The sequence below is a fragment of the Clupea harengus genome, unplaced genomic scaffold (genome assembly GCF_900700415.2).
Source record: "Clupea harengus unplaced genomic scaffold, Ch_v2.0.2, whole genome shotgun sequence".
Taxonomy (NCBI): domain Eukaryota; kingdom Metazoa; phylum Chordata; class Actinopteri; order Clupeiformes; family Clupeidae; genus Clupea; species Clupea harengus.
In genome coordinates, this window is record NW_024879619.1 from 10,001 (window position 1) to 25,560 (window position 15,560).

General features: G+C 43.6%; 1 protein-coding gene across 11 annotated transcripts in view; it reads left to right on the forward strand.

Annotated features, from left to right (window-relative positions):
- LOC122129278 (CUGBP Elav-like family member 4) overlaps positions 1-14,922 on the forward strand; it is a 20,250-nt gene extending 5,328 nt beyond the window's left edge. For 2 of the 11 annotated variants that reach the window (XM_042704269.1, XM_042704271.1), the window contains exons 3-13: positions 81-178; positions 395-535; positions 952-1,017; positions 1,901-2,039; positions 2,327-2,476; positions 3,491-3,586; positions 5,336-5,398; positions 6,697-6,774; positions 8,791-8,934; positions 11,560-11,754; positions 12,885-14,922. In XM_042704269.1, coding sequence (XP_042560203.1) covers positions 81-178; positions 395-535; positions 952-1,017; positions 1,901-2,039; positions 2,327-2,476; positions 3,491-3,586; positions 5,336-5,398; positions 6,697-6,774; positions 8,791-8,934; positions 11,560-11,687 — 1,103 coding nt within the window. In that variant the 3' untranslated portion in view covers positions 11,688-11,754; positions 12,885-14,922. The remainder of the gene's footprint in view (positions 1-80; positions 179-394; positions 536-951; positions 1,018-1,900; positions 2,040-2,326; positions 2,477-3,490; positions 3,587-5,335; positions 5,399-6,696; positions 6,775-8,790; positions 8,935-11,559; positions 11,755-12,884) is intronic. The other 9 variants (XM_042704274.1, XM_042704275.1, XM_042704278.1 and 6 more) reach the window with 7 other exon arrangements.
- Positions 14,923-15,560: the final 638 nt, after the last annotated feature.

Below are 15,560 nucleotides of genomic sequence, written 5' to 3' on the forward strand. Positions count from 1 at the left end.
GTATTTGTCTTTTCCTCTCTCTTCCCTACCTCTCTGACTTTCTTTCTATCTCTCTCCTTCCCTCTCTCTCTTGCTCTCAGGTTGTGCATTTGTGAAGTATTCATCTCATGCTGAAGCTCAGGCAGCCATTACTGCTTTGCATGGAAGTCAGACCATGCCTGTAAGTGTAAGTGTAAGTGTAAGTTCGAGTGCGTGTCTTTATGTGAGTTTGTGTACATGTGTACTTCAAACATACGTTAAAATGCTTTACACATGCAATGACAGTGAAATATAAAACATGTGTCTTGTCTTGTATGTGTGTGTGTGTGTGTGTGTGTGTGTGCGTGTGTGTGTGTGTGTGTGTGCGTGTGTGCGTGTGTGCGTGCGTGTGTGTGTGTGTCTTTGTGTGTATCAGGGCGCCTCCTCCAGTCTGGTGGTGAAGTTTGCAGACACTGATAAGGAGCGCACCATCCGGCGCATGCAGCAGATGGCTGGTCAGATGGGCATCTTTAACCCCATGGCCCTGCAGTTCGGCGCCTACGGAGCCTACGCGCAGGCAAGACCTCTCTCTGTCTCTCTCAGCACCTCCCTCTCTCCCTCCCTCCATCCCTCCATCTCTCCCTCTCTCACTCACTCACTCCACACCTCTCTCCTCTCGATTCCCTCTTTGCAGTCATTTATAAGGAGAACCTCATCAACAGCACGCTTAAGCACCAAGCAGTGTTACTGTGCATCAGCTACAAGGACAGAAGACCTTTACACAACCACTACACTCACTACTTCTTAATGCAGTAATAAGTCATTCTGTTCCAAAACTAGCAGGCTAACTACCTAAACCACATGCATATACCTTGCAAATACCACCAACAGCCCAGTTGGCACTGATAGAAGCTTGCCAACACACTAACTTATGTCTATTGGCAGTATAGCTAGCAATGTCATGCTGTGAAAGCTTTTCTTCAATTTTTGCAGGGTGTACCAGCCTGGAACACAGAATTACATAGCTCATATCCTGGATGGCTAGTGGGAAAGACACAGGTGTTTATTTGTCCTTGCTATTAATATGAATTTCAGGATGGTACCAAAACTAGTTGTCTATAAAACCATACCTCAAAAAGTGTTAAATTGTTACATAGTTTTGCTTTAATGTGTCTGTTAAGGGCTTAATTGTGCATCATGCAGGGCACGTGTGCTATTCCATGTGTTATTACATGTTATAACTGTTATAACTGTTATATAAAGCCCTCATATGTTAACAACTATCTGTGGAATGCTGTATAGAGTATCATAGAATCACAAGCAGCTCACATGCATTCAAGATGAAAGTCCCTAAAAAAGGAAGCGATGAGCTGTCATATATCCTCTCAGTGTAACCCAGTGGGAGAGCATCATCGCTCCCATCAGCACCACCCTGCTGGTCACTGGTCCCCCCCCCCCCCCTCAGAGAGCTCCGTTACTGCACACAGCCACAAAGCAGTCCTATAAACACGCCACGCCACGCTGGGCGTCGACTTTACAGGTCCATTTACACGCTCCAGCAGAGGAGGAGGCTGTTTAGGATTATTTTATGAAAAGTGTCAAATGCGTCAGATCTCACACGGCAGTGCCGGGAGTGGGAGAGCAGACTTGGCCCAGGCCTTTAGCTTTGTGTTGTGTTGTTTTGTCTTGCGTCAGCCCGTTTTTATTTTCATTCTTATTCTTAAGATTCTTTCTTACTGATAGATAATATGAAAATAATTATAATGAATGCAGTCCAGTGAGAGACTATTTAAAAAATATGTATTTATTTATCTATTCTCTCTCCCTCTCTCTATCCTTCTCTCTGTCTCTCTCGGTCTCCTTTTCTCTCTCCTTCTCTCTCTCTCTCTCTCTCTCTTCTTCTCTCCTTCTCTCTCTCCCTCTTCTTGTCTCTCTCTCTCAGGTGCAGCAGCAGGCCGCTCTGATGGCATCGGTAGGGCAGGGTGGCTACCTGAGCCCCATGGCTGCCTTTGCTGCCGCTCAGATGCAACACATGGCCACCATCAACGGTATGCCAGGAGCCCCTATGACCCCCACGTCAGGTATAACACACACACACACACACACACACAAGCATACACACACACACACGCATTCACACACACACACACACACACAAACACATACACACACACACAGTGTGTACCTAACATTTGCATATGATCACAGATGTGTACTAACCAACATGTGGGAAAATCCAGATTTGTTGCAAAACAGACTCACACAGATGTATGCCTATACTCACACACAAACACACACACACACACACACACACTCCGCCAAAAGTAGTGCACATACCTTGTCTCACCTGTCCTATTGTCCCCCTCAGGTGGCAGTACTCCTCCAGGTATCACGGCTCCTACGGTGACCAGCATCCCCTCCCCCATCAGTGTGAACGGCTTCACTGGCCTCCCCCAGCAGGCCAATGGACAGCCCCCTGGTGAGGCGGTCTTCACCAACGGCATACACCCCTACCCAGGTAAATCACACACTCACACACACACACGTTTACGCACAAACACACTCTCACACACACATTGCTGGGAGGGCCAAGAGCAGGTAAGCAATGGGGCAAAATCATTTATTTATGCATGCAACAATATGAGGTGTGCACATACATACGTGCATACTTACGTGCATACATACATACATACATACATACATACATACATACATACATACATACATACATACATACATACATACATACATACATGCATACATGCATACATACATACATGCATACATACATACATGCATACTACATACATACGTACGTACGTACATAAATACAGACATACGCACATACATACATACATACATGCATACATACATACATACATACATGCATACATGAATACATACATACATACATACATACATACATACATACATACATACATACATACATACATACATACATACATACATACATACATACATACATACATGCATACATACATGCATACATACATACCCTGAATAAGACATGGACACTGACATCCACATGTCTATATAACTGTGTACACAACTTATGTGGTGATAATAGCCTACTTCACTTGGAAACAACCCTCACACTACACACATAATTTTTGTTACACATGCGTATTTAGGAAACACACACTCACACACACACAAATCTCATTATTCATGGTGACAGAATTACCCTCCACAACACTGTAATCAAGGTTACAGAACAAAGCTACATCATATTGTGTTTGTGTGTGTGTGTGTGTGTGTGTGTGTTTGTGAGCAATCATTGTCTCCTCGGACTTGACACAGAAATGTTGAACATAGCCCAGTCCTTTGAAGATGTTTGTCTGAGCGGTGTGTGAGTGTAGCAAGCAGGATGCAGGCCTTCGCTTTGGGCCAGCCCTATGGCCGCCTGTCTGCATGCCAATGATGTGCCACCATGCCCGAGCGTCTGGCCGTCGCCTGGGTTGTGCCACCGGAGAGGAGAGCCACACTGAGTGTTCTTCTGATTGTCTTCCAGTCTTGCAGGAGGTGGTGTTTAGGGAGGACTCGGAGAAGGCTCCCCGCAGCTGTTTTGGGGTGCAGGGCAGCTGTTTCCTGTCCCCCCTCTCTGAAGGTATCAGACAACACCCCCCCCCCCACCCAAGTCTGCTCCTGATGTATTATACCCCCCCGCCCGACCCCAACCTAACCCCACATCCCCTTGCTTCCCCTGTCTGGCTGTTAGTGCGACCTTCAGTGTTGTATTTGTGTATTAGTGAGGCACCTGTGTGTGTTTGTGTGTGTGTGTATGTGTGTCTCTAAGTAAATGCATGAATAATTGAAAAATGAAGTAACGCTGTTAAGTGTGTGTGTGCGCGTGTATGTGTTTTGTCGTTTAACGTGGTCTTCCCTTGTGTGCATGCTGTTTAGCTTTCTTGCATAGATCTGGTGTTTAGTTCTAGGAAGGTGAGCCAAAATCAAAATGTTCTAACGGCGTTATGGTTAAAATGGAGTAAGTTATCTGTCTGTGTTCGAGTACTCTTGATGTACTCTATGCGTGGTCTGAATAGAAAAGCTATAGTCATGTCTGTAGTGTAGATGCTCTAATGGCACTGCTATAGTCATGTCTGTAGTGTAGATGCTCTAATGGCACTGCAGGGCAATCCAGTTGGCAGAGGTCACAGAGGTCACTTTCCTTCTTTGGAGATAGAACAGATGTTTATCTTCTCTCTAAAAATCGATCTTGTCTCTAAATATGTGTAATATTGTGCATTTGGGTGTGCGTGTGTGTGTGTGTGTAATATTGTGTGCATGTGTGTGTGTGTGTGTGTGTGTGTGTGTGTGTGTGTGTGTGTGTGTGTATGTGTGTGTGCCAGAGTCTGTGACAGGGTTTGTAAATAGTTGTCAAAAAGTTTATCCAACAGATGTGCCAATTTCCAGATACTTAAATCCTTATAAAAAATGAATGGGAGTGAATGCAAAATGAATCAAGTTACAAGCCTCTTAAATGAGCCTTGAAAGCCTGGCGCAGTGGCTGATGTCTCAGTAAGGTGTGCAGCTGAACGTGTGTGTGTGTGTGTGTGTGTGTGTGTGTGTGTGTGTGTGTGTGTGTGTGTGTGTGTGTGTGTGTGTGTGTGTGTGTGTGTGTGTGTGTGTGTGTCGCTATGGGTGGGTGGGTGGTGTGTGGGGGGGTTACAAGCCTCTTAAATAAGCCTGAAACTAAGACTTATGTCTTTGTAAGTCATACTGTGTGTGTGTGTGTGTGTGTGTGTGTGTGTGTGTGTGTGTGTGTGTGTGTGTGTGTGTGTGTGTGTGTGTGTGTGTGTGTGTGTGAGAGAGCTGTGGAGGCTGAGCTGTGATTGATGGGCTGTGAGTGGGGCCAGAGCTATATTGTCCTGCGTTGCACTCACTCACTCTGTACCTTTGGAAGTTTGGAGTAGCACTAAGGCAACTTTTGGCAAGAAGACCGGAGCTGTGCCGGAGATCTTAATTGTGTGGGGAAGCGAGGGAGGAAGAGAGGGGGGGGGGGGCTAGGGGACGAGAGTGGACGGAGGGAGAGAAGAGGTAGAGGAAATGGGGGAGAAGGGAAAGAGAGAGAGAGAGGAGGGAAGTAGAGAGAGAGAGAGAGATAGAGAGAGGAGTGAAGGAGGGTGAGAGGGGAGATAGAGTCAGACATTAGGCCATGGCTTGTGCGTGATGTCAAAGCAAACACACCTTGTGTTGCCGCATGTTTGTATTCTTTCTCATCTTTTTTTCTTCCACCTTTCTCTTTCCCTCTATCTATTTTCTGTCGCACTCTCTCACTCTCCCACTCTCTCTCTCTCTCTCCTCCCACTCTCCCTTTCTCTCTCTCTCTCTCCTCCCACTCTCTTTCTCTCTGCAGCTCAGAGTCCAACTGCAGCTGATCCCCTTCAGCAGGCTTACGCCGGAGTTCAGCAGTATGCAGGTCTGTTCCTCACCGTGTGTTTGTGTGTGTGTGTGTGTGTGTATGTGTGTGTGTGTGTGTGTGTGTGTGTGTGTGTGTGTGTGTGTGTGTGTTTTATGAGACAGATTGAAAGGAAAAGAATGAATGACTTAGAGTTTAGAGAGAGTGAATAGAGACAGAGAGAGGACGAGAGAGTGAGTGAGAGAGAGAGAGAACAGTGCCGTGACGGAAACGCAGGAAGAAATAAAAAGCAACGGCGAGAGCAAGAGAGAGACAGATACATAGACAGAGACAGAGAGAGAGAGAAAGAAAATAGACAGACAGAGAGAAAGAGAGAGAGCTAGAGAGAGAGAGAGAGAGAGAGAGAGAGAGAGTAAGAGAGAGACAGATACATAGACAGAGAGAAAGAGAGAGAGAGAGAGAGAGCGAGAGAGAGAGAGAGAGAGTGGTAGATTGAGAGGTGACACTGTGTGTGTAATCAGTGGCGGGTCTCAGAGCAGGGGGCTGAGGGATGGGGGCTGGGGGCTGCTCACTCACACAGCACAGTGCTGCTTTAAAGCATCAGCCATGCTAAACTAAGCACTTTACAACTGCCACGCCACGTTGATCAAGCCTCCACACTCTCTCTCTCTCACTCACACACACACACACACACACACACACACACGCACATTTAAACATCTGTAGACACACATACTCTACAAAACAGACAGAATTATTTCACATTTCTGGCCACTTTTGTGTCAAATATTCCATTTTACATAAATGATTATATGACATATAGCTGCTATCGTTATTTAAACTATTGCGTTCCAAACTATTAGTATTGTGAGCCAAAAATCACTGACAAGGCTATAGCTTTGGACGTGGAAATTCTGCCTATTGAGATTAAATCTGTTTTTTTTTTTTTTCTAAGCATCTTACACAATAGCCATGTATTGATCCAAAATGAATAGCATGAGCAATTACAGCCCATGTTATTGATTTTATTTTCCTCGAGTAAAAGGTTCTGCAAACACAACATTTGTCAGTAAATCTGTTCCTTATTGTGTGGACTGAGTTATGCAGTTCACCATGGATCAGAATAGGAGCATTTCACCCAGGTAATAAGGATGGTGTACAGCCACTCAGATGCATTGTGTTCTGTTTGACAGCTTGAATTTAAATGTAATGCTCTGTGTGTGTGTGTGTGTGTGTGTGTGTGTGTGTGTGTGTGTGTGTGTGTGTGTGTGTGTGTGTGTGGGTGTGTCTATGTGTTTGCGGGACATTGGTGTGTGTGTGTGTGTGTGTGATCTGACCTCTGTACATGTGTGTCTCAGCAGCCTACCCAGCATACGGTCAGATCAGCCAGGCCTTTCCCCAGCCTCCTCCCCTCATCCCACAGCAACAGAGAGAAGGTGAGACGCACATCACACACACACACACACACACACACACACACACACACACACACACACACACACACACAAACACACACACACACACACACACCACAGTAACCATACACAAAAGCACATTGCAAACACAATGCACACACATAAACTCCAACAAGTAACCTTATTCCAGATCAGGTGAACATACTTTATGCATGGAAGCATGTCCAGCCTTTGTTTGAACTCACAAAGGCATGGCCAGCAGTATGTCAGACATACATTATGAAGCTTCAGATAAATATTGAACAAAGAACAATATGTGAGATGCATGTGTGCCTCTGGACCTCTATGGACTGTAGAACAAAGCAAAGTGTTCCGTTCCAGCCATGCCCACTCTTTCAGGACATCAGAATTAGACGTGTAACGCTCGGATTCAAGGGCTGTGGTTTCACCTTATTTGAATTGACCTCAGGCCCAATGTCAGTAGTTAATTAATATTCTAATCAATTTGAGGTTTTAATACAATGTATTTCTCATGGGAGTACGTATTATTACTCACCCCTAAGTGGATAGTGTAGCAGCACCTGTTCATATCACAGGTATATTTTTAACAATTCAGTTGCTTAAGTTTTAATGATATAGACTCTGAAGCTACTTAAAGTAAAGTACGGCTGAGGGCAACCGTCTGGAGTTTATGTGACGACACAGCTGGTCTTGCTAGTTGAAGAGAAACTGCTCGATTTCTAACAGAATTTAGTTTGCTTGAATTTATTTCTGGGTTCTTTTGAGGGAGTGTACTCTGTGTACGTTTGGTCCACTAGACCTTTGTTCTCCAAGAACTTTAAAAGAACACGGCTGATATCAGCATGTTAATGCTCAAGAACTGCACTTCAAATATGACCCATTCTGTCACGCTTTGCATGTTTTCCTTCTACTCGTCTTTCTTCTTGAGCCACCTCTCTTTGTTTCAAACACAGAGCAACACTTTGATTTAAATTCCTATTACACGTAGCATATACCCTCTTACCCTCCAGAAGGTAATTTATTCACTCTCCTCACTGATATGATTTATGCTTTAGATTATTTTTCTATCATGCAAATTTCTGTCAAACTGTTCTTATATAACAGGAGTGAACAATGGCTATGGTATTTCTTAATGAACATTATTATATTTACCCTTAGTTATATGCATTACTGTGTTTACCTTTACTCGCAATCTAATTTGCCTTTGTCCTAGCTGGAGATGATAACATAATTCAAAGAATAATGTATCACTGTTTGGCTTGCTCTGTGTAGGAACTGCAAGCTTTCAAAACTTTGTGAGTTTTTTTTCCCCTTCTCAGGCCAGTTATTAGAGTCGGTCTGAGTTTGCTCTCAATACACTGGCATCGCCTACTACATTAAATATATTGTGAGACGGGTTGGAACATGAAATGTATTATTAAGAGGCTTATATTAAATGCATTATGAAGAGAGCGTTTATAATTGAAAGTGTTGCCCAGTCGTCTTAATACCTCGTGTCAGGCGGCTCTTTAGCACAAGCTTCCTCTTAGGGCCTTCTTAAGTAGCCATCAGCGCTTAGCGTAGCCTCCCCCATTGACTTCCTCTGAGGAGATGGGCTAATGTCTTTAGCCAGTGGGATAGTCACACAGACACTCGACTTCATGAGGGATCTGTACCCACCCTCCCTTACTACTAATGCAATGGGGGGAACATACCATTTCATTTTTCAATCAATAGAGGCTATGTATTAATGTTGTGTGTTGGGGGGGTGAGAGGCCCAACCGCTTTTGGTTATATCCAGAAATGTTGCTGTGCTTGGGTCCTTTTTGCAGGTATTGCCTATAAATTCAGTTTTTGTTATTTTCTTGACTTTATTTTAATATTATTATTATTTTTGAGGTTTAGATTTAGCATTTTCAATACTGACAAATCTTCCTTCCTCTTTTCATCTTTCTCTCTCTGTCTCTCTCTCTGTTCTTGTTTTTTTCTTCTTCTCTCCCTCTCCCTCTCTCCCCCTCCCTCTCACCCCCTCTGCAGGGCCGGAGGGCTGTAACCTGTTCATCTATCACCTTCCTCAGGAGTTTGGGGATGGCGAACTCATGCAGATGTTCCTGCCTTTCGGTAATGTCATCTCCTCCAAAGTGTTTGTGGATCGCGCGACAAACCAAAGTAAATGCTTTGGTGGGTAAAAATGCTAAGCCACTTAAACAAAACAAAAAGAACTGTAACAGCTTCCTTCTGACTCTTGATCCATCACTACTCTCTCACTAATGACTCCACTGACCTCATTTCCTCACCACAGCCAGGCCTCAACTCGTCTCGTCTCAGCCGGTTTGGACGAGCGCGGACATTTGTACTCAGGAGCCGACAGGGCACTATTGCAAAGAAGACTCTTTGCTTGGCCCCCATAGAAGAAACTTTTATAGTTCTGCTGAGAACCCTGTAATGAGGGCCGTCTTTGAGAATACTTTTTTTTTTTAAAAAGCCTTCGGCCCTCATAGCAAGAAACTCTTATAGAACTCTTTTGGACGGGGGCGGTTCCCAAATCAAAACGTTTAAAATACACAACCTTTGAAATAAAGGTTCTACCTGAATCCTTTTCCACAGATAAAAAGATTCCTTGTCTTATGGAAAGTGTCCTAAAAAGGCATTTCTATGGGGCCAAGCGAAAGAGTGTGATGACAGGGTTGGGCACAGACATGAGTGACAGACAGGTAGTGTCAGATTTGTGATAATAGTCTCCACAGCATCAGGCCCCATCAGCAACCTTGTAATGTGCAGTTTGCAGGTGGACAGGAGGGAATTTGTTGTGTCATTTATATACCCCTGGCCATTTAGGTTTGCTCTGATAAAGATGTCAGGATTCACTGTTCGATTAACCTGAATGTGCATATTTTGAAAAAAAATATAGGAGCTTATAAATACATTTATGTATGGGAATGGCAGACTACAAATCTTTAGATGTGATAAAAAGACAATTTGCAGTATGTCCTTAACGCTAAGCAATTGCCCAGCTTTGACACTAATGTCATGCCTGTTTGATACTTGAGGCAGCCATCCTCTTAAACGTACCCAGCACGCAGCCTCAATGAAGTATTATCGACCCAGGGGACGAACAAATTACATATAAATATTAACAGCTATTACGTTCAAATTACAATAGGCTTGAATTAGTAGTGGCGGGAGGAACGGAGTTGTTTCAGGATCATTTTTAGCGCTTTTTTTTTTTTGTCTTTCCTCTCAGCAAGTTTACAGCATCCTGGTATTGCAAACCATTCCACCTCTTCATCGCTTACCGACTTCCTTTCCAGCCCTCTCCCTTTAAAACAAACATGTATTTTTCTCCTCTAGACGTTCCATCCGCAGCGGCACAAAGCCATTAACCAGAGATCAGGTGCAGGAAATCATCTCGCAGATTTCGTTAACGGACACTAATTGGGCATGAAATGAGATATGATGCCACCAAAGAAAAGTCTCATTCCAGGCAATTTCACAGCGAGCGAGGGAATTGTGTCCAACCTCCCCGTTTCATACGGGGCTGCGCGTGTCGGGTCCTAACCCGGGGAGACAACCGCACGCAGCAAATCAGGAAATAGCGTCTGAGAGTAGAGCATAGAAGCGTAGGGACGGCCTCCCATGAGTCTCTTCTCTTCAGCGTGTATTGAGTGCCTTTCATATATTTTGTCTGCTCATAAGCTCAACTGTATATAACATCATGTGGATAGTCACTGTTTTATGATATACACAACCCATAATGTAAAATACTATATTAATAAATGTCACAAGCGTTTATTAGTGGTTATGGCTTTGGCTTCACTGTATTGAACAAAGCAACGCTGCAGACGTGTGCTGTTTGATGCTAAGCTAAAGTAGGACAGCACATGAACTTGGGTTGTATGCCCCTTGCATCAGACCACAGCATCACAACATCCTTGACACCTTGACAAAAGCCTTTGCTGTTTTTTACTGATGATTACCAAGTGTGCTTTTTTCCAGATTGTGTGAAACTTTAACCTGATATAACATGCCATAAATGTCACATTTTAAGATGTATTTAGTCTCTTTTTGTGTGCATAATTCTCACTTCATTTGCAGGGATAGCGCTGCTTTTACTAACATATTTGTAGATCTGACAGATTTAGCCCAAAGATATCTCTATATGCTATTCTTCTACATAGACCCACAATACAATCTCACCAAAATATCTGTGGGCCTTGTCAGAAAAAAAAAGACCTGTGTGTAATCTGATAAATGGGTCCAGTTCAGTAGCATTTTGAAGTGATGTTAGTTGACCCTGTGTGCTGTGTTAATGGTGGTGTAGTTTTGCATGTTAAGTATTTGTGCTGTGCTTTAATGATCTGATGTTGTATATTGTATTGCCATTGTTGTTGCATATCTAACCTGTTGTTGACTGTGTACTGCCTAATGCTGCTTGTTCAATGGATGTGTGTACTAGTGATTAGTGTGAAATCCAAAGTAACTTGTGTTTGCTGCCCCTCTCTCTCTCTCTCTCCCTCTCTCCATCTTCTTACTCTCTTTCTGATCATCGCTTTTGTGTCCATCCAACATTTATTCTCTCATTCTCTCCTTCTCTTTGTCTCCTTTGTCCATTTGCTAACTCTTTATTCTGTCTCCATCTTTCTTGGTCCCCCATTTCTTCTATCTGGTGCTAACCTCTCGTGCCTTTTCTGTCTCCATTTCTCTCTCTTTCACTTTCTCTCTCTCTCTCCTTCTCTCTCCCCCTTTCTTTCTCTCCCTCTCTCTCTCTCTCTCTCTCTCTCTCCATTCCTTTCATTCCTCACATAGGCTTTGTGAGCTTCGATAATCCAGGCAGTGCCCAGGCTGCCATCCAGTCCATGAACGGCTTCCAGATCGGCATGAAGAGGCTGAAGGTGCAGCTCAAGAGGCCGAAGGACGCCAATCGCCCATATTAACCCCGCCCCCCTCACCGCCCCTCCACCCTGGGGGCGGGGCTCCACCGCTGTGCACAGGGAACAACAGGTAAAGCTCAAATTCACCTCTGTGTTCTGGATCCCAGAGTGGACCTCTCAGCATGATGTGGCAAAGGGTTTCTGAGTCCAGCTCCCGGGACCACTAGCCCAGGATATTTTTAGTGTCTTGGAGGGACCCCACTAAACTCATCTTCATGCGTCCTATTAGGGAACACTGTTGTGGGTTTAGACCATTATGGATTTCGTGAATATCGTGACACAGATTAGTTTACAGGCGAGTTTTACTGAGGATGTGTTGTTGCAACTCAGCACTCAAGATCATTTCAACGGCCGTGATTATTTTAATCATTTTTTCGGCACTTTATCACATCATTTACCTTTTAATTCACCGATTTAATTGACTTAGTCAGATCAGTCTGCTGCCAAGTCCACTTAGGTCTCAATAGCATTTAGCAACCCAATAAAAGAGGACAAAACGTGAAGTCAAACTTTCCAATCTTACAGATGCTTACGCTTACATTTTTGATTTTTTTTATTAGCTTTAATCAGCAGCATTGTGAACACAGGTGTTCGTTATGTATTTTTTTTTTTACTAACTGAACACGTAAAGTGATCCAAATTGTTGTAGTGATAGCACTGGGTAAAGGAAGGGGAGTCAGACATCATGGTGTTGTCCTCTGAGGCAGACAGAGGCAGGTGGAGAAGCATGAATCTGCTCGCTGGCATGCGTATGTCTCATATCTCTCTAGCTGCTCTGCGCCCTCCATCTCAGTGATAGAGGATCGATGCGGAGCCATTTATTTCGCCCCGCTAATGCCCTTAACTTGGCCGAGTTATCGCGCTGTTACACCCTCACTGAGGCGTCCAGGGGACGCCTTTCTGTTTTGGCACCTGACGACGACAGCACTCGATAAATGTCAACAACAGCGCTCACAAAACTGAGCAGGGGGTGCAGGTAGGGCCTGAAGAGAAGAGAAAAACCGCCAAAAACGTACTGAGTAGAACTACAGTTTTTAAAAGACGTTTAGACAAGTGACTTTTCATTTTTGTGGAACCTACATGTGTCACCAAAATGCCGAAATCTAGCCCCAGACTCCTGGGGATTCAGAAAGCCATACATGCCTGTGTTTGATTGATGTAATGACAGACTGAGTGACTGACAGATTGACTGTCTTTCAGGTTTTTGTAGAGCTGGACCACACGTTGACAACATGACAAAAACGTCGTTGACATCAAAAGAAAACAAACAAACAAAAAAAAAAGGACCAGATTGTGCTGGGGAGTTGAGCTTCAGATGGAGATGGGCTGACCGTGGATGATGGAGAGCCAGCCCCCAGAGAGGACTCCACAGCTGGGACACACTCCACTAACACCCCCAACCCCTCCCCTCCCCTCCCCACCCCCCACCCCCCAAGAACCAGGATGCTTTGGGTCTCGCCAGGACCTTCCCTATCTGTCACCATCTGCCTGGAGAAGACCCATCTCATAGGACCATATGGAATTATTACTTAAAAAATAACTAGATAAATTAATGAAGAAATGAAAAAAGAAAGCAAAAAGAAACAAATGAACTTTTAAGAAAACTGATATAGACTTTTACTCTTGGGGTTTGTCTTTGTGAGGAGAAAAAAAAAACTCTTTTTAACAATTTTAGAAGAAGTTGAAGACAATGAGAAAAAATGAGAAACTTTTTGGAGAAAGAGGGAACATTTTGAAGGAGGTGACGATTCAGGACACAAACTTTGTTTCGTTTTTCTGGGATGGCCATCTTTATCTTGGAGTGCCTGTCTGTTTCCAGGGGCCACGGTTGCCAGAGCAACAGCAACAGTCCCCCTGGGAGACTTACCTGTCATTCCTTAGTTGTTTAGGGACCAAAAGACCAAGCCTTTTTACTGCTAAAAGACTCATAGCTGTAACATATGTCGGACCACTGCATCTCTTTCGCTGTGCCAATCAGTTCAAAGAGTTGTATTTAAAGAAAAAAAAATGTATAAGTAGACTCTCTATAAATATATGTATAAAACATACATATATATATATTGCTGATATGCTTTTGAATACTGGCAAAACTATTTCAGATGACCCTGTGGTGGGTCACTCACTTCGCTAGTTTACAACTTACTGCTACAAAAATGAAAAAGTATTTATTTTTTTCTCTTGATTTTTTTTGGTTTGTTTGTTCCTCCTCCTGTCCAGGAGGCGGGGGTGCATGGGGAGGGTTGTTGCTGTCGCAGCCTTACCTTTTATATCTGCACATCCTAACCTTGTAGTTAAGAAACCACCGCTAAACGGTTTGAAATATACAAACTCCTTTATATTTACAGTACATATAGATATATATGTATAGCGAAAACATTCAAGCTAAAAAATGTATTCATATATATACTGACGTGTACGATAACACACATATATATATGGATACATGGATATTAATCCTGAAACCCATATATGTATTTATATGCATATATTTTATATATGTGTGTATATATCTAGAAAAACGGCTATTCGATTAGGTAGAGCTGTACTTTTTTGTAGATTTTAGCTGGAGTCTGAAGCACTGCTCTGCTTGGTCTTAACCCTGGGAAGAGTCACACACCTGGCAGCTCCCACTCAGCAGGCATTCCTCTCTCTGATGACAACATATATGCCAACGCACACGGGACAAGTGTGTATATTATTACTGTATATGTATATAACTGTATATGCTACTTCAAAGAAAAAAAATCGCAAAAAGGCCTCTTCTTATTAAGAAGACTTGAAGAGAGTCAGGCTCGAGAATCAGGATATTTCTCCTTTTTCGACTTCTTTCCTTTCGAGAGAAAAGACTTTACACAATATCCTAAGCATATCTGCCTCTTTTGCCAAGTAGACTTGACGTACACACAGTGAACACATGCACACACATACACACACCAAAAAAAAACATACACACAGGGTGTCAAACACACATGCATACAGTATACATACAAACACACAAACTCACGACCAGTGCTCTTGTAAAAGCGGGAAGTCAGACGTGATGGTTATCATTTGGGTCTCTCCTGGGTGCGCTAAGACTGTAGGCCTGATAACGTGACATGCAAACACTGTGTTCGTTAGCGTCACACGCAGCTTCCGTTAACTTGATGTCAAGCCCGCTACGGCAACAATCTAGTCCAAACAGAGCTGCAAAAAAATTAAAAATAAAGACAAAAAAAAAACACACAAAAAAAAAAAACGATTAAGCCTAATAGTTAGCTAGCATCTAATGTAGGATATTCTCTCGCCTGGCACTCAAAGCCTTGAGCCTTTTTTTAGCTGTCACATAGGTCTATGGTGACACTGAACACGAACAGGGCATTAAGTTCCGTTTTCTGCTCACAAAAAGTATTTACAACAACAGACTCCACCCAAGCAGTATGTTTACAGGAGCCACCCAGAGAGGGAGCCAACTGCTCATCACCGGATTAGCTTGACGCTAAATTAGCACATAGCTCAGAATGAGGAAGTAGTTGAAGCTATGTGCTTGGGTCTATGGGAAGTTCCACAGCATGAAATCAGAGGAAGGGTGTATTGATAGGGGGGGGGGGGGGGGGGGGTCATGTGGATTCGAATTTTGACTTTCACTGATCGCTGAGCATTGCCTGACGAATGGCTTAGGTGGACCCAGGAGGTTTGCAGGTGTTGCATGGCTGATTGCTTCCGCAGTTACCAAGAAAAAGGGAGGTGTTTGAAAGTCCTGCAAACGATACTCTAGATAGTGGAAGAACAGGATGGTGAGAGGTTTTTAAGCACCTGCATATTATCAACCCCTCTCATTGGCTTTATCTTGCACTTCCTGTTTCACACTTTCCTGCCAGAGTGACATTGCAGAGA